At 40.5% G+C, this 19,911-nt stretch overlaps 1 protein-coding gene across 1 annotated transcript in view; it reads left to right on the top strand.

Annotated features, from left to right (window-relative positions):
* Positions 1–637: 637 nt before the first annotated feature.
* Positions 638–19,911, top strand: part of CHN2 (chimerin 2) — a 215,555-nt gene continuing 196,281 nt past the window's right edge. The window contains exon 1 of the mRNA XM_065400226.1: positions 638–787. Within this exon, the coding sequence (XP_065256298.1) occupies positions 739–787 (49 nt within the window). The 5' untranslated portion in view covers positions 638–738. The remainder of the gene's footprint in view (positions 788–19,911) is intronic.

Raw genomic sequence — 19,911 nt, 5'->3', positions numbered from 1 at the left:
ACGATCCTTAATCGCCGCCCCCCCGGGGGTCTTCCCATGTTCCCGGCTGGAGCAGTGAGTACTCAACAGGCACCACCCTGCCCGCTCCTGCACGGGGCAGGGCTGGGGACGCGCGCCCCGGCTCCCCCCGGCAGGCGGAAGGTGGCCCGCGTTTGGCACCTGGAGGAAGGAGCCGCCCAGTGCCAGGCAGCGGCAGGAGTATCGGCAGCGGGCGCTGGCTGCTTCCCCGGGCTTCCTTCCTTCCCGCCTCGGGCTGCGCGCCTCAGACCCACCCTGCCTCAGCCAGGGGCTGTCAGCCCGGCTCCGCGCTCCTTCCTTTGTGTGCGCGAGGGGGGCTGAGCCCGGCTGTCAGCGCTGCCCGGCAGGAGGCGGAGGCGCGGGGCGGGAGGACGGAGCTTGCGGAGGCGGCTCTGGGCACGGCCACAAGGGAACCCCCCGCGCCCCAGGCGGAGAGGAGGCAACTGGAAGCGCCGCGGGGCCTTTTCCCTGCCCTGCTGCCGAGCGGCGTCCGCCAGCTGCACTCAGCAGCAGAGCCCTGCGACGCCTGAGCGGCGCGCAGCCAAGCCACCGGCCGCAGCTCGCTCGCTGGCTGAACAGGAAGCGCAGCCCCGGTGGCGGCTGCTGCTTCGCACCGTGCGGCTCCCGCACTTGGCAATGGGCTGGGGGCAGCGGCGGCAGCCGGCCAGCAGCAGGAGCAGAAGCCGGAGTCGCAGCGGGGCTAGGAGCTAAGGAGGGAGGATGGCAGCGTCCAGTAACTCCAGTTTGTCCGGCTCCTCGGTTTCCTCCGGTAAGTTTCTCCCACCATCCCCGTCTTTCGGTTGCTCGGCAGGAACCTCCCGCCCCCGGCTCAGCAGCCCTCGGGTGCTGCCGCTTTGCAGCGCTTCGATGCAGCTGTTGCCTTTAGTTTGTTTTCATTTGCCAGGGCGAATGTGTGTCTAGTCCCCCGCCCCATCGCCTGCCTGCCAGCCGAAGAGGGGAGCGGGGGAAGGCTGCTGCTGCGGCCAGTGTTTTCCTTTCACTTCGCAGGCAGCGAAAGGAAAGGGGGAAAGCAAGGAGCGGGATGGACACACACGTTGGTCCTGGCTGGCTGCCTCGGTGCTGCGAGGCAGAGCGACGGCGCCTCCCGCGGGTAGCGCGGCCGCGTGAAAAGTCAGGGACCCCCCAAATCCTCCAGCAGGGATGGGACGCTGCGCCCGAGAGTAAAGGAGCAGCTAAGGGGCCTCCCGCTCCTGCCTCGCCTCGGTTTGTTTCAGCGGTTGTTCCGAGTCAGGAACGTACCTGCGCTTTGGCACTCGCCGTGCAACAGGGACTAGTCAGGTCAGCTCCCTGCTCAGGCAACGGGGTCAATGGGGCCACATTGGCAGCCCCTCTTTCTGGGCTTTTTCATGTCCCTGTGAGCGAGGTTTGACGGGAATGGGGTAGGACTTCCCCGATCTCCCCCTGGGTTCGTGGTAATGCCTTTGGATTATTGTGAAAGGCGGATTTGTCATTATTTCTTTATAGTGTGGTAGTGCCCGACAGGTCCTCGGCCCTTCTGAAATGCAGAGGAAGACGAAAGTCTTTGCCCCAAAGAGTTTGCAATATACAAATTACCAACTGAGACTTTAAAGAGCCTGGTTGCTTCTTTCCTGGAGTTCATGGGTTCTCAACCTTGGAGGTTGGGAAAAGGTTTCAGAAGATCATGACCCCCCACCCGCCTTTTTTAATGGCTAGATGGGGGCGGGGGTGTCTTTGAAACTCGGAAAGGTTGTGATCCACTGCTGTAGTTGATCATTTGGTCTAGTGAAGTAGCAGAACTGAGAATGATACAAAAGTAGTACCATTGCTTCTGTCAGTATGACAGTTTTCTAATCACAACAGCATAGCAGGAAAAGAATTCCTTCATACTTTCTTCTTAGCTCATTGAATCTTTATACTGACAAATCTTTAAATTGTGGTTGACAAGAAATTGGAAATAAACCATGTCATGGTAATTAAGAGAGAGAAACATTTAGGGGTAAATGTACTCACTGTACTTGTGGTTTGGTGCTTATGCTCTTTACTCTAAAATATTTTAAAAACCAGAGCCAAAATTCAAGCACTTATTCTAACAGTGAGAGAGATTTTCCAAAGACAGAAAATTTCTTTAGCATGAAAGCTCTTCAAGGCAGGGACTATCTTCTGCTCTGTGTTTGTGCAGAGCCTAGCACAATGGGGCCCAGTTCTTGTTAGCCCTTAGGCACTACCTTAATAAACATGATTAATAATAACAGTCATCAATTATTGGGAGTGGACCACAGCCACCCTGACTGAATTGGCCTTCAACACTGGTTTTCCACTTGTAAGGTAACTCTTCATGTGCCAATATATATTTATGCCTGTACTGTATCTGCAATTTTCACTCCATGCATCTGAAGAAGTGGGTTTTTTACCCACGAAAGCTTATGCCCAGATAAATCTGTCAGTCTTTAAGGTGCCACCGGACTCCTCATTGTTTTTAAATTCATTAAAATAATTAAGCTGTTTTCCACTCTAGTGAGAACTATAAATACTTAGCAATAAATATACTTAACTATGATGATAAACATGATAATTATATATTCCTGTGATGTGTAAAGATGGACTAGTGTGTATCTGTATAACTATATGATATACGTCACCACTTTCATAAAATAATTTACTATCTTTCACTTTCACACCTTAACGCCTTAGGTTGTTATTTTTTGTGTGAAAAGCAACAGAGGGTCCTGTGGCACCTTTAAGACTAACAGAAGTATTGGGAGCATAAGCTTTCATGGGTAAGAACCTCACTTCTTCAGATGCAAGTCTTAAAGGTGCCACAGGACCCACTGTTGCTTTTTACAGATTCAGACTAACACGGCTACCCCTCTGATACTATTTTTTTGTGGTTATAGTTTAAACAAAATTATTTTTTTCTGTCGTCTTGGGTTTTTTTTTTGGTTTTTTTTTTAAAGCCAAGGTTCCTACATACAGTAAAGTGCTCAATATTAGCAGCCCCATCATATCTGACTGTGTGGAGCCACATTTTGGCTCTCTGTGGTTTCAGTTCTCAGAACTCAGCAAGTCTTAGAGCACTTCTTTAATGTCATCTAACCACATATGCTTGGTTTTAACTTTACTCCGATAGAATTATATTTGTCTTCAACTTACCAAGATGAAGTCTTGCAAATGATATATAATTATTATTATACTCAGCGGAAGTGGGCAGGTTATATTATGTTCTAGTAATGGAAGAGGAAATGTAGTCTAGTGGTGATAGCAGAATGCTAGGGGACAAGACTCCTAGCTTTACCAGTGACTTGCTGTTTAACCTTAAGTGAGTCATATAACATCTCTGGCTCGGTTACCTAGCTCTAAAATAAATATATACACTAACCTACCTCACAGGAAAGTTCAAAGTTTAAATAAATTAGTGTTTGTGAAGTGGTTTGAGATTTACCCTAGCACTAGGATAAAATATATGTGCAATTCTAGGTGAATCAGTGTTTGTCTACATTAGGGATTTTCCTGTTGGTTGCTACACTGGTGCAACCCTTCCGAGTAGATGTACTGTGCCAGATGGATACCAGATTCTGGCCAACCTCCGAACAGTTGTTCGGTTGGAGAGAAGGCTTAAGTAGCTTCCTTTCCCAAGAACCTCTGAATGATGGATGCTCTGAAATTTCCATCAAGAATTTGTCCAGCCTGTGCTGTGTGAGCACGCAAGCAAGGGCTGGCCAAAATCTGGTCCATGGGTGGTATTGCATGTTTACAGAGTGGTAATAGTGGAAATTACTGCTAGAAGGATAGATGGGAAGATAAGTTTGCCTTTTTAACATAAATTTTGATGGGACAATTTCCTGCTTTTCTGACCTGCACTTCTAAGGCTAGGTCTACAGTACCCGCCTGAATCGGCGGGTAGAAATCGACCTCTCGGGGATCGAATTATCGCGTCTCGTCGGGACGCGACAATCGATCCCCGAATCGACGCTCTTACTCCACCAGCGGAGGTGGGAGGAAGCGCCATCGACGGGAAGCCGCGGAGGTCGATTTTGCCACCGTCCTTACAGCGGGGTAAGTCGGCTGCGATACGTCGAATTCAGATACGCTATTCGCGTAGCTGAATTTGCGTATCTTAAATCAACCCCCCCCTGTAGTGAAGACCTGCCCTTAGAACATTGCTAGTTCTGTTCCTCAGTGGGTGCCAAACTCTGGGTAAAGAGCTGTCAAGCTGAGCATGGATCAGTTGTAGAGATAACGTAGTTTACGTTCAGCTCTGAGGAAAAAAGTACTTTATACGCACCAGCTCCCGAAGCCTAAGGACACCTGACTGCACTTGACCATCTGCAGTGTAACATTTTCTCTTTCCTATACCTCCATTGCTTGTTAGAGAGAAGTGTAAAATACTGGCTCAAGTACGTTTTGTGTGAAGAAGCTGCAAAAGAATTTTACTATTTAGACATTTTGTGAGCCCTGTTATGCTTTCTGATCTATTCTGTTAGCTTCTATCCACTTCATTAGGAATTGTCGGTCAAAAACATAATTTGGTCTTCTTTAAACAGTCAAACAGTCATTATAAACTTGCTTTACAAACATTAATGAATTAGTACTCGTAACACTGCTGTTGTTTTACCGATGGGGAAACTGAAGTAGAGTGGCATAACCAGGGCTGCAGAGGGACGTAGTTTTAGAGCCATAGTTAGAACTCAGAAGTTCTTTGGTTCCTAGTTCTTTGCTTTAACAATTAGAGAACACCTCTCTTTCTCTTACAGAGAATTAACATTCCCTAATATTGGTCTCCTGTAGTGCTACTGTCATGTTACTAATTATAGTCTCAATATTGTTGGATACTTGCTTGGGGCCTGATCCACTACTACTGAAGTTAATCAGAGTCTTTTCATTGACTTCAGTGGGAACTGGATCAAGCCTTTAATGTAGAAGAGTGGGTGGAAATGGAGACTATTTGTGCTGTATTTCCTCAAATTCTATGTCACTAGGATCTGAGAATTGTATACGCTGCTCTTTAGGTCAATTTTTTGGAAGTACTTAAGTCCCATTGAAAGTTAGTGTGACTTGTGCACTTTTGAAAATGTGGATTATTAGTCACAAAAGACAGCATTTTCAAAAGTGTTTGAGGTAAATGGATAGAGCTATGTGAAAAGGAGGATAGTGGTATTAAGCAGTTCCAGTCAATATTCTTTTCTGCAGCCTTGGTGGATCTGCACAGCATATGGAGTGTTGAAATTACAATTACTTCCATTGTGAATGCCTTCCTAGCTTCCCAGCAAATCTCCCATTCAAAGCACCCAGGTGAACTGCTGCTTTATACCATTCCCGCTCCTGCACCTGCTCTCCTCAGGAGTACTGATTCATTCACTATCATCAGCACCTTTTCTTCCCCTCATCACACCATCCCCTGCTTAGGTTGGCTCCTACTTTTACATTTCATCCTCCTTTCTCTCCTGCCCACTCTCCGCTCCCACTCATGGTCTCTGCATCTCAACTTACTAACCCCTATTCTAACTCCTGGTCTTCCCCTCCCAACTCAACACCCCCATCCCATGGTCTTCCCCCCTCCTGGTCTTCCCTTCCTACAAACCATCTACACCTCCCACTTCATCTCGCAGTACTGTCCTTCCTGCTCTCCCCCAGTTGTACAGGTGGCTGAAGCTTTGTTTATACCTGATGAAGTGCCAGCTCCATTCTCACTTTCTATGGGACACAATTTCCATGGTGTGTGAGCATCAGGTGAAGAGAACTCCATGTTTCCTTTTCCCTGTGGGCTTCCACTCCTCTGTATTTGATCACACATGGATCCTGTCCCAGAAGAATATTTTGCACTATGCTTGTTACTTATCAGCAAGAGGGTATTGCCAGCAAGAGGCTCAGACATGTTAATTTTAATAACTTTTATTAAAATACAGTTGATATATTTAAAAATGTTTCTCATTCTGTGTATATTCAGAATGCTTTGCTGAACAAAACTGGTTATACTTTCCTTTTTTGAAATGAATGAGTAAACTTAGTTTGTTTCTTTTCTTATTTACAAATGTTAAAATACTAGTCTTAATTTTTTTTTATCCATCCTGAAGTTTGGAATAAATATCTTAAAGTATCATTGGCCAGTGGTCCTTCATTAATTAACAATGAAATGTATGATTTATAAAAACAATTCTTGTAATAAATCTAAAAGGGTCAAAGGCTATTTTTATAAGCAAACTGATATATTTTGTATAAAGACAGTCTGATTGCAAACTAGGTGGTTTTACATATAGTGTGCTTTGTGAAAAGGGTGGGAAGGGGGAGACCTAGCAAATAAAGAAGAATATCAGGCAATTCCAGTAACTTAACAAGGTCAAAATAAAATATTAAAGAATAATGACTCCCTGGGGGGCCATGAAGGTGCTAAGATGTGAAATAGGCATATATTGTAAAAATGAAAGTCAACATAAGCTGATTTTAATTAAGATGCTAGCAAGTGAAAAGAAATGAAGTTGGTATTGAACACATATTCAGCAAGATTTTAATAGGGAAAAAGATTAGTGAGTGAATGTAGGTTTATTCTTAGTGATGTAATAGAGATAATGTTATGAAAATGGAACATGAAAATTAGATATTCTGCTGATAAAGTGCTACTTTTGATTGTAAAATAGGTAGTAAAATTCATTTCTCCCTTTTCTCTGTGCAGTGCTTCTGCTAACCGTAGGGTTTAATCTTGACTTTAAGCTTACAAGTCATTTGTCATCTGTGTTTGAGAGACTGACGAACCTGTAATTCAAGAAAAAATACAATAAAAATTCAAAAGAAAAAAGGCCCAAGTGTCTATCATGATCTAATGACAAATCTAAAATTTACTTACTAACTGTATTGATTGCTGACTACTGAGGATTAATATTAATTAGGTAGCTGTTACAAGCATCTCTGCATTAGAATTTAGTTTGTATTTATTTGCTGAATAGAAAAAGTCCATTTTTCTTCATGATCAACTTGTCTCAAAGACATATGCTTAGACTCAGACGTCCAATGTTTCACTCTGTCGTTATGATGAGCATTTTGGATCCCTGTTAAATTGACGAGGTTCTTACCTTCTGTTTGTCTGGTTCTAGGGAGGTTTAGATGTGCCAGAACTCCAAGGGATTATAAGGGACTCTTGAGAGTGAGACCTTCTGCACTACCACATACGTCACTCATACATGGTTTTGCCCATGCTGTTTTTCAAAAGGATTTTTTCCCCCAGTAAACTGGTTTATGTCAGTCTTAAACTGGAATGTTTTAGCTAAAGATTTAGTTAGAAAACATGTTAACAATTGTTTAAAAACAAACAAACAAAAATGTTCCTTATTCTGAAGGGCAATGATGACAATATTTTTCTTTCTGCTCTTTATGTGCTGGCAGAAAATGTTCTCATGCTGGGGGGCCAGTCTGTTGTTCCTCAGTGTCTCGTGCTTTTGTAGAAGAGAAGAACTAGGAGAATTATATCTTCAGGAGAACTATATATTAAGAAATGCCACATAAATATTGCATGAAAAAGCTTTTGTTGCGGAAAAATGTAACAGGATTTGTACTAAAAGCTATAAATCTATAATTTCATATACATCACTTTCTGTACAGGTGTATTAACAATTCATCTGAGAATTATATACAGCAGCTAGCGTAAATGCATACTTTTAGCTTCTATGAATAATAATCCATTCTTGCACTCTTTTTCTGACCTTTGATTATGAGAATATAAATTTGAGTTTTGCATTTAGAGATGGTTGTTACTAACTATGAATCATACATAGTTCAGCAACAATAGTTTCATCACCTTGTTTTACTCGGCAATAATCCAGTTCCTGAGGTGGGAGAATTAGCAGTTTATTCCTGGTACAAGGGAATTAGTGTTGCAATACAGTGCTACAGTAACATTGGTGTGCTTTAAAGTTTGCAGGTAATATATTAGTACGTGACAATATGGACTCCTGCCTTTGGTAAGGTAAATACAATAGAAAAGATTTTAAAATTTAGGAGAATTTGAAGGTGTAGGGTGCTGTCTCACTGCATTGACTTTATTAAAAGGTAATATTAAGATTATCCTCAGAACAGACCATTTTTTCATTGAGCTGATGTTATCAGACATTCTGATTCGCCTTGGTCAAGATAGCTTACTTGTAGCATAATAACAGATAATATAACAAATGCTAGCTGAGCGCCTGTCCGATGATGGGGTGTAATCAATAAATCAAATGCCAACCCCTGTTACTCTGTGTCAAGACAGATTTCTTCATGTCAATCTCTAAGTTGTTACAAACTATTTTCGTGTTGTTATTGCACCTTGCCATCTCCTCAGCTCCCATTTAAGCATTGATGTTCTTAACTCCTAGAAATTGTGGTAAAATACAATTCTGTGTTTTGCTACCAAAAGAAGGAAATGGAATGGTGGAAATGGTAGAGAACACCATTTGCTGACCCTCATTTGCCACCTTATCTGGCTTTCTTAAGGAAAGGCATGCTCAGCTGAGCGGCTGGAAGTAAACTGCCTTTTTTGGTTTTAAAAAAATGACTTGTTGATCATGCCAGTCACTCACCAATGGACTAATTTGAAAATCCCAAAACACTTAGGTCCCTCTCCTGCAAACACTTATGCATATGTTTAACTTCACTCATATAAGTAGTCCCATTGAAGTCAATTTAATGTAAATTCCTTAATACCACACCTTACTGAGCATTGTGAAAGGGAAGTAAGGCTGAAAGATGGAAGGCTGGTCAGAATAGGTGGGCGGAATTAAAACGGATTGGTTGCTCTTAATTGAGTATTTTTGTGCCTTTCAGTATGTGTGTGTTTTTAAATTGAAGCATTTTGCCTGAGAATAAGGTATATGACAGTTTTGTGTAACTAAAAACAACCAGTAGGCCAATAAACAACTAGCTAAATATCTCGTTTTGGGGAGATTTTGATAATGTTTATTCTCTGTCATTTAAGCTTTAAAAATTCTGATGTCATTTGTAGTATGGAGAAGAGTGAGTGTAGGTGTAAAAGAAAAGCCTGTGTTTCTCATGACATATGTGACGTTTAACCTTCCACTAATGCCAGCAGCAAGTGATGTATGGTAAATCTATCAAAGATGGAATTTTTTGTGTAACTGTTTATAAATTTTTTTCTTGTATATGTTTTGATCATAGCAGTGTGCTTGTGTATCAATTACTTTTGTTATTTCAACTTTAAACATATCTTTATCTGCATATTTAATGTAGGTTGCAGTGTAAGAATGAATTAGGAAATTACAATATTTTGACATATTGAAAGATTTTTTGGTTACTCATTCGGGCTCTTTTCAAGGCACATAAGGGAACAGAACAACACTTATCTTGCAGACGTGCTGGGAGGGATCAAGTGAAGGGCAGAGACCTCTGTACAGTATGTTTCCTGGTGTTGTGTGGTTCTTATGCAGAAACACAATGTATTAAGGGAGGTGTGGTCTGCTGGAAAGTGATGGGAGTCAGTCTCTTTAATGTGGAAAATTTCCCTTTAAAAGACATGGAATTTGTTGAAATATTTTTCTGCTCCTCTGAGCTGTACTGAATCAACCTGAAAGCCAAATGGACCACTTCAGAGATGTCATATGAGCACAACTGACAGGGGGAAGACAGTGGCAGCACAGTGACAAGCCAGCCATTTTCAGCATTTCCAAGGTGTCCAGATGACAGGAGAAAACAATTTGTTTACCTGTATACTGCTGAAGTTCTGCAGGATTTCCATTGTGATTTCCTGCAAGTCTCAGGCCTGTTGTGGGGATATGAGGCTATGTCTCCTGTCACTACTGCGTGTCCAGCAGGCCAGTCTCACTAAAGGGAGCATGCAATGAATCCTTAAGAGTGCTGATTGTCTTTCAGATGAAACCTGCACAATTGTGCCTCTGTATGTAGGAAGGGGAGGATATATCCTTGTTACTATTTTTAAATACACGTAATCATATGTAACATATTTTTGCATAATTTATTATGCTCTATTGGTAGTTTAAAAGGCCATAGATATACTGCAATATTTTCACTTGATATTAATATAGGATAAGATTCTGTCTTCCATATTGACACAGAGGTACATGACAATGGCAGATTATTTATGCCTGTATTCTGGCTGGCAATGCCTCTCCCTCTTCTCCCCCCCCATACATATTATTCCAGTTAGCAGGGCCAAGCACAAGGGGGGGCAAGCAGGGGCACAGAGCTCCTCCAGCCCTGGGGCCATGGCAGGGACACAGAACATGCCCCTCCAAAAGTGGTCAAATTTAAATTCCTGCGCATGTCCCTGCCAGTCAGAAAGAAATATAATCTCTGTGTTGTGTAAAGTACATAGTTGTTATTGCTGGGTCAGGTAGTATGCACATACAACAAATGGGCAAGCCCTGCCACAATATAGTCAACAGACCCTGAAATATGGAAAATGTTCTTGGGATTGAAATGTGGGATTTAGAAGTTCTGTCTTGCAGATCACACAACATACTTTGTAGTATAGACAATACTATAGTATGTAATATAGAATAGCCTTGTGGTTAAAGTGGGGGGCCGGGAGTGCTCAGCTTCCTATTCCTAAGTCTGCAACTCACTTGGTGTGCCCTTGAAAAAGTTACTTAACCTCTCTCTGCCTCCATTTCAACCCGAAGCGTAGAAAAAATCATAATAGGCCCCTCCAAATAATGATATATGCTTACAAATCATTAAATAAATGAACAGATGTTGTGTTATTTTCACTTGCATTTAAGTGCACTCAAGTGACTTTTTCAAGCTTTTTTCCCCCAATCATGAGGGCTAAAAACTTACTGTATTTTTAAAATGAAAGCAGAAATTTTCATGTAATCACAGGTTTCAGAGTAGCAGCCATGTTAGTCTGTATCCACAAAAAGAACAGGAGTACTTGTGGCACCTTAGAGACTAACAAATTTATTTGAGCATAAGTTTTCATAGCCCACGAAAGCTTATGCTCAAATCAATTTGTTAGTCTCTAAGGTGCCACAAGTACTCCTGTTCTTTACTTGAAATCCTGTGATTACATGAAATCACAGCTGGGACTTTAAGAAAAATACTAAATATTGCAAGACCTGTAATAAAAATCACAGGAGTTGCCAATACCTCATGGAAAATTATATTTACATATATCCTCTGGAAAATTATATTTACATATTTCACAGAGGTGTTGTGAAGCTTATTAATTGTAAGCGGTTTTGTGTGTGTGTGTGTGTGTGTGTGTGAGAGAGAGAGAGAAAAACCTTATATGAGTGCACACTGTTAGGGCATGACCTACAAAGTGTTGAGTTACTTCTGCTCCCAATGAGGCTGAGGCGGTAACTCAGTTGTTTGTAGGATTGGGAACATATTTATCTATTTTTATACAATCACCATCATAGTAGTATCTACTGTTGTTAAGGGCCAAACTATATTAGGTTTTATGGTGAACCAAAAAGGGAATACACCTCTACCCCGATATAACGCTGTCCTCGGGAGCCAAAAAATCTTACCGCTTTATAGGTGAAACCACGTTATATCGAACTTGCTTTGATCCGCCGGAGTGCGCAGCCCCGCCCCCCCGGAGCACTGCTTTACCGCATTCTATCCGAATTCGTGTTATATCGGGGTAGAGGTGTACTGATACATAATACATTCAATATTTTTTGTATTCACACTATGTGGATGAAGAATAAACCAGTTCCTCTAATAATGCATTTTCAAGAATTATGCACAACATTTAAATTATACGTAATTTGTATAAATGTTTGCTCACTGAAAAAGCAGGGTTTTTTTTCTTCCCATTTCCAGGCAGGCAGACTGAGATGATGGACAGCTTTTAGTGACATGCTGTTTTTATTCTACAGTTTTATTTTGAAATTCGAAACCTCTGGTTAGGCTGGGTTTTTTTTACTGATCAAACCAGTTACTGGGGAAATTAAAGTATACTGCACCCTAGAATGTCTTTACATAAATTTGAGCCTACTGAAGATTAAGTATTTTGATTTCAAGCTTCCTTTAGCTATGAAAGTATGAATTTGACGTATTAGTGGATAGTGTAATTTTTCGTTCAAGCTCAGTGGATAACAGTAAATGATTGGACATGATTTAAACAAGGATGGCTGCCTTGGATAAAACTTTAAAGCTTTGGATCAAGAATGCTTGAGGCTAGGAGAAAAATTAAAGACATGGAAATGGTGATAGATGGGCATGCTTCCCCCCCCCCTTTTCTTTTTGCTGAATACTATGAATAGTTCTAAAGATGGAATACCTTTGAGAAATCAAACAGATGAACTGGAAAACAATCTAGATTAGTAAATGTCAGGTTAGTTGGAGTCCAAGAAATTACGTAGAAAAAGGAGGTGAGATTTTATTTAATGCAATAGGAAGGTGAGGAGAATACATAATTTTCAATTCTCTTACAAAGTGGTGTGGTGAGTCAGACAACAATATTTAACAGAGGTAGATTTATAGACATTTTTAAATGATAGACTCTGGTCACCAGTTTAGTAGCAGCTGAGTATATGTGAGTGAGAGAGAGAAAGTGAAGTCTTAAACCTAAATATACACATGGATTAATATATTACTGAATGTTGTGTTAGTGTAGTCACACAACCTTGTGCTCTGATCCCATCGGATCTTGCTGGGTGAGTACATGAGTGTGAGACCTCCAAAGAACACCTAACGGCTGCAGGAAATTGTGTTGATAGTTTAGTTTAGTATGTGCTCTTCTTCCCTCTGATTGAACCAACGTAGTGTTAGGGGATGCTGATCTGCTGGAGGAAGATGCATTCTTTTGAATGAGATTTTAAAGAGACTTAAGAATCCTATAGCACTCTTGAAAGAGTGGAGGGTTATAATTCGGTGTCTTTCAAAATTCCAACTCGAGCAATTACACTCTGCTTGTTTAAATTCCACTTGAGAAGGCAGAGGGAATAGGTATTCTTCACAAACTGTTGTGTAGTGTCGATGTGCACTGCTAACACTGTTGATGTTGCATTGTTTTAACTCAGAAGTGCCTGTATTTAAATTCTGGATTAAATGATCCAGTATCGCCAACTCCAAGTGTGGTGGTGGTGGTGGTGGTGTGTGTGTGTGTGTGTGTGTGTGTGTGTGTGTGTGTGTGTGTGTGTGTTTTTAATTGCAGATTCTCCTCATAAGATGAGTTTTAAAATGAATGCTTTCACGCAACCAAATTTGGTTTGTTTTCAGCCATTTTTTTTCTCCATTCACTTCTTTATCCTCCTTCTCCCAGTGAAAGACTACTCAATACCTCGCTAGCCTCTGGTGGCACAGATTCTGATTTCAGTTATACTAATGTAAGCCTGGAGTAACTTCACTGAGGTAACTACTCATAATCTGATGCTGTCATTCCTTGATCAGTTTTTTTTCTGATAGACATTTCAGAACATATTAGTTGCTTGGTATCTATTCAAGGTAGTTTGATGCTGTTAATTTCTGACACTATTAAAGTACCATGTGGAGTGACAGCTGCTGAGGTAACAACTTGTGGTTCTTTTACTCTTTGAAAAGCAAAGTATTGTAGACATGCAAAACCTTTGCAAATGAGCAAGGACATATGAGTCCGAAATTTGCATATTTTCTTGTTTTAACGAAAGTATATATTCATGGGGGAATATTATCTCATTTGCAGATACTGAGTCAACAAAAAATATTTGAAACTTTTTTGCATATCTCTAATATTTTTGTTAGCTTCTGAATATTTTCTTTCCAACTCCCCTACCTTGCCATATGGAATAGAACTTTGAGAAATATGTTTCCAATCAGAGAAGCTCTCTGATAAACTCTGTAGTTACTTCAGTTTACTATATCGCATAATTGTCTTAGGAGCTGCATAGTCTATGTAAATACAGGCATTGGCCCTCATTTGATCTTGCTTACACTTGAATAAAACCAAAGTAAATCCTTGGAAGTCCACAAATGAAGTAATTAAAATCCACTTAGTCATATCTAAATACTGGTAACATCATAGCAGAATTTTCAGAAGCCTTCTTGATCCATCGCTAACTTTGCACACTCAGCAGTTGACCTCTCAGTGATCTGCTGCACACCATCTATCCATCTCCTTGCTGATCATCCCCTTACTATGATGTCCCACCACTGTTCTTTTTCTGATAACATTCATCAGGTGTACAGATGAAAATAACCTCATGTGACCAACATGCATAAGTTTGTACCTGTTGATTTCCGAGAGCAAAGTCTGCCTCGTGCCAATATTTCTAATATAAGGATTAGTCTTCTTTTCCATCCAGAGGATACAAAAGAGTCTTCACCAACTTCACATCTTAAATGTATTAATTTCCCAAGATTCACATTCATAAGTCGGTATGGAAAAAATTAAGCTTTTTACCAGTTGAACCTATGTACCTTTCAAGATGGCACAGTTTTCCCACACTTTCATATGGGAGGCTATGGCTGAGCGAGCCATCCCTAGTCATCTTCTGATTTCTTTGGAGCAGTCTTCTTGGTTGTGTTTGGTCCAAAAACTACAGAAGGGAAAAACTAGTGTATGTGATATCAGGCTCAAGGTCACTTTACAAAAAAATTGGATGAGAGGGAGTTATTTTAAAGCCAAACACACAAATTTGACCAGTCTATCCTGACCTCCAAAAATCAAATATATAGTCTTTAAAATCTATACTCCAGGAGCCAAGTTCTCTTTTGGGAACTTCATTTGAGTTAACAGATCTATTCTGATACTCCTGTTTCTCCCCAGGGTGGGGGGGAGAAGCCAAGTGAGACTTAGGCCTGATATAATTTTCTTTCAAATCAATGAATATTTCTACTGGGACTTCAGTGGGAGTTGGATAAGGCTCTTAGTTGCATTCTTGTGAGCATAAGTTTTATGTATGCTATCATTAACTAGGTCACCTTGTACTAACCTAATGGGCTTTTATATTCTTTCAGTGTGACACGCGATGAGGTTAAGGGGAAAATGTCTACACTAATCTTTAAATAAATGCACAACCAATTACCCATTTTACTTTTGAGTGTCAAACCCTTGTACACTTTTGTTTCAAAATGTATTTGAACATAAATATTTAGATGATATGTTATAATCTACTGGTTACATATGATGAGATTCTTTATTTTATTTTTTGTTTTGCCATTGACGTTGTACACGACTGTGGCCAGATCACAGTTGCTACCCTTTTAGTGCTCTGGTTCCTCGAATTGTAAATCTGAGTAGAAGATCTTTGTTAGATAATTGTGTTTTTCTATTGAGATTCCCTAGCAATAGTACACTGTGACAGTCTGATTCTTATTTACACTCGGGTACCTTTACATCACTCTGGCAGTGTAAAGGTGCCTTAAAGTCGTTGTTATAATTTATTACTTCACACTGCCAGGATGGTGGAAAGGGGCATTCATGTAAATGAGAATCAGGCCCCCAAGTGTTTAATTTAAATGAGAATTAGTAGTCTATTGTATACAATATATACACTCTCTCTCTCTCTCTCTCTCTCTCTCTGTTTGAATTTTCCTTTGGACACTTTTGATTTTTCTTTCATTAAAATATTCAGGGAAACATCAATTCTTTTGTATGCAGTTAGCTGTATGGAGCAGATTGGGCTTGGTGCACTATTGGAAAGTGGGGGAAGGGCGTGTGCTCCCATGCCTTGCATCCAAACCAGACCAGGCTCAGTCTTGGTCCTTGCACTCCCTGCCTGCGTCAGTGCTTGACATCCAAAAGTGGTATTGAGAGGCAGGCTGGAGTGCAGTTCTAACTAGCAAAGCTGGCCCAGCACAGTGCACCTGTAAAATGAGATTGCAGACATTACATTTTCCCTGCTTTCCAAAGCAATTGTGCAGACAGTGCCTCTTTTTGTGTGCTACTGCTGGAACCCCATTTTCCACCCATGAACTGTGGCTAAAAGCCATAGGTTATGTTATGTGTGACAACGGGTTCACTTAAATATTACTTTTCGAAGGTTTTACTGGTTCTACCCATATTCCCCATTTTATATGTATACAATTTTCAATCTGTAGAAACATTTAGTGTGTGTCCACTATTGATGAGGATAGAGTGAGAGAGTTTAGCAGAAAGAATAATTTGTACATGTAGGAATTGGGAAATCATACCAGAGTTTTTCAGATTCTAAACTAGCAATATTATGATAGACTCTGGAGGAAATCTTCAATAAACTCATATCATGTCTAGTTAGCGCCTTTTAAATAAAAGTGTAGACATGTGTAATAGTGTGTTCATAGGGCCAGGCAGTCTAGTGGTTGGCATGCCTGACTTTCGGTCCCTTGCTTCCCTGGCTGAGATGCCTCAGTTCTTAAGGAGGTGTGGGAGGGGATCTCTCCATCTCCACTGGGTCCCAGCCCAGGGCCCTATGTGAAGCAATGCCAGTAGGTTTCAGAGTAGCAGCCGTGTTAGTCTGTATCCGCAAAAATAACAATTTGTTAATGCCAGTAGGGTCTTCATAGCAGAGTCTATGTCCACTGCCCTATGCTACTTCCTATCTCTGTCTCTAAGTTTGGGGCATGGCCCCCATAGTCCAAACAGTCTGTAGTGGTTTGCTTGAGTACTGTCTCCTTGTGGACATTTTGCAGCATTCTGTCGCGGCCTCAGGTCCCTCTGGGCAATTTGGATGTAAGATTGGAGGGGCTTAACCCTGCAATGTTTCTAAAGTTAAATCACGTGGTTCACTCACTACTGGGTGCTCCTCAGTCCTCTCAGCAATCTCCCTCCGTCAGGGATGCAGTGTTTTTTCCCCACTGGCTATCCGGTGCCTTGTGATGCTCCCCTCATATACGGAGGGAGCTAAGTCCTGCCTCTTCATCAGTTAGCCCAGAACTGAGCCAGGTTTTCTCCTTTTCTTCCCCTTCCAGGCCTGGCATTGGCTGCAAGTCAATTCTAGTCAAAAGCTAGTTTATAGCGGGGTGGAACTAGCTGGGCCCATAGGCTCTCTTTAACCCTTTTCATGTTGGTGTAAATTTTCTGTTCTTCATCATAATATTATTATGTATTGATTCATTTTTATCAGATACTTATGGTAAATATTAAGTCCATAAATATCAATTGTAGTTAATTTTATAACCAAGCAAACTTTGCCCTCCATCCTTTGCCTCTGTAGTAATCTCCTGTAAAGAATTTATAATGGATAGACCATACAGTAGATTCTGGAAATAGAAAACAAAGTTGAAGCAGGTTTCCCATTGTGAGATCTTATTTGATCAGAGGAAGAAATTGAAAAAGGTTATCCCTCAATTGCTACTCAGCAAGGCAACACTACATTTATTTCTTTTTTAAATCTAGCTAAGATTGCTTTTGTGTCCAAGCAATCTCTGAAGCTTGCTCTCGAGTTTGGTTTACTTTTAGGTCTTTGGAACTCTAAGATGATTCTATTAGTATGATATTCTACTTATCCTGTATTGTTAGAAATATTATTCAGAGTTGAGGGTGGGTGTCGAGATTTAATGTTTTTCTTGGAAGCATGAGACCCCCTCTCTTAACATACAGATTATTGCCATATCGATTGCTAAGGCTTCAGCAATCAGATCAGTGTCTATTAATAAAGGCCTTTAATCAGCATGGCACCTACATAGTCTAAATAAGTTTGGTAAGGTATTAGAGGATTGTTATTTAAGTGCTCTAAATGTATCCATATATACAAGCTTATAGACATTTAAACATTTTGAGGATTTTAGATCAGGATGCATCTATTGTTTGTGTGTAGTTTATTACCTGACAATTTATAAAACAGTCACAGTGGTGCTCAAAAAGAAGAAAATAGTAAGCCATTTAAAAATATTGTAATTCAGTGGAGAGAAAAATTTCTCCGATACCAACTCATCAAAAGATTAAACTTAAAACACATTCTTTGTGAAAATCAGAATGATACCATTTAAACAGGAAGTGATTGCATAATTAATATGTACCCAGAGTCCTCTGCCATCTGATCCACCATACTTAAATCTTCATGATTTACCACTGGGGGCAAGAAACACACACTTTTTGAAACCTCTTTAAAAACCAGAAACATTTACCTAAAATTAAAACTTCAGCTGTCTTTATGTTTCCACAATTGGTTTCCGTTCTAACTTGCATTCCCTTATAACTTTCTGAAACTTTCATCTTTTCAGCTGTTGTTCACAGAATTGGTCTTTGCCAGAAGATGAATTTTGGTTTCAATGCCTCTAGAACGCCAACCGATTCAAGGAAAAAGAGGGAAAATACATTGTTAAATTATCTTAAGAATTTTACTGTTGCGTAGATTAAAAGAACCTGAATTTTTCAAGCAATACTGTAGTCGTCGTCTTTTTTTTTTTTTTTTTTTATCCATTTTGAAACAGAGGACCAAAAATTACAGTGTTCTGTGAGCTATAATTTTTTTCACAAAGTGGAAAAAAGCAAGATAATCAGAATGAGGTACTTGTAAAAAATTGGGGTTCATCTAATATGGGAACAACATACACATACTTTTAAAACCTGTCAATAGTTCAACAAAATTTAAGTTTCTGGGTTCAAGATGATCTGGAATGGCTTGATGGAATGAACTGGGGCACATGCTAGGCTTTCTTTCTAAATCTGATACATTCTCCACTTTGATTCAGTGAGCCATTTTTCATGCTCTTGATCCCTGAAAAAAGAACTGCTTACGACAGTAGCAGGACGGACATAAAATGGCCAGTTGGATTTTATAGGGAGAAGGAACTTAAGAGACTGCATAGATATTAACTATTTAGGTCTTTTGGAAATAGAGAGAATTCAAAAATAAACTTAAAAAACAAAAAAAGTGAATAATGAAATGTCTTCCAGAAAACATTTTGGTAGACCAGTAAAAATATTTTCAGGGTTAGTAAACTTTCTTGGGAATTGGTTCTGGAAAATAGACAGATTTTGATCTTGTCACCAGGCCATTCTACCTGGTCTGTGCTTGCATTTGCTGTTGCTTCAGTTTTCCCTCTTGGGTGCCTCAATAATCCCACAAAAGGTGGTCTCTGTACAGTAAACCAAAGGTCAAAATGAAAACAAAACGCCCTTTGGCGACTGTGCCCTCTGACCAGGTCTCTCAGAATCCTGAATAAAGCCTGACACCACAACACAATGTTCATGGACTCAGGTTTGCCATTGTCTTGGGGACGGGGTTCCTCTTCAATACTAGTCTCTTGATTCTCCTTTATCTCAGTAGCAACTCCCAGGGCATTTCTGCCTGGAGTCTATCCCTGCTTGTTTGCATGCAGCCACTTCCAGAGCTTTCTACCTGGAGTCTTTCTTACTCCAGAAGAGGATCCAAGACCTCCTTTCTCTGGGCCCTTCCACAAAACCTTGCCTACCTTATGACTCTCCCCGTTACCCTGAATGCCTTCCCTTAGCATCTCTCTTATGATTCAGATGCTAGATTTTCTAGAGCTGTAAATGCTAGTTTATATACAAGAGAGAGCACACTGTCTAGTTCTGATTTAAGTTTTATATTTTTAAAAAAAAATTGCAATTGGAGGCAGAGACATAGGTGAAATAACATCAATGCTAACAACATTTGTGGCTAATCCAAGAAAACTGGTAAAGGAGGTGCTTTCAGTCGACTCAGTTGTCAGCAATTTCTGGACACGCTGAACAAACTTTAGGTCCCAATGACTTCAATTTAAAGTTCTTGCATTCCATGTTTGCATCTTGCAGGGGCTATAATTTTAGCATTTTAAAACGATTTTTGTTAAGTAAGATGATTAACTACTTAAGTCTCCTATTCATTTGTAAGATAGCAGCTCTTAAACAAAACAACTTCTATGGACAAGTCTGACATTACCACACGTTTAATTGATAAGGGAATTAAAGCACTTCACTGACTAGAATTCAGCATAAAAGGAATTTTGGGGTTAACTGCAGCCATAGTTTTTCAGCATACAGTAAGATCATGCAACAGGTTAATAGGGGAAGCAAGAAAGACTTGTATCTTCTTTGAACTACAGAGGGGGTTG

The sequence above is a fragment of the Emys orbicularis genome, chromosome 2 (assembly GCF_028017835.1).
Source record: "Emys orbicularis isolate rEmyOrb1 chromosome 2, rEmyOrb1.hap1, whole genome shotgun sequence".
NCBI classification, from domain to species: domain Eukaryota; kingdom Metazoa; phylum Chordata; order Testudines; family Emydidae; genus Emys; species Emys orbicularis.
Note: the sequence above shows the minus strand (reverse complement) of the source record. Positions and strands in the feature narration are given on the sequence as shown.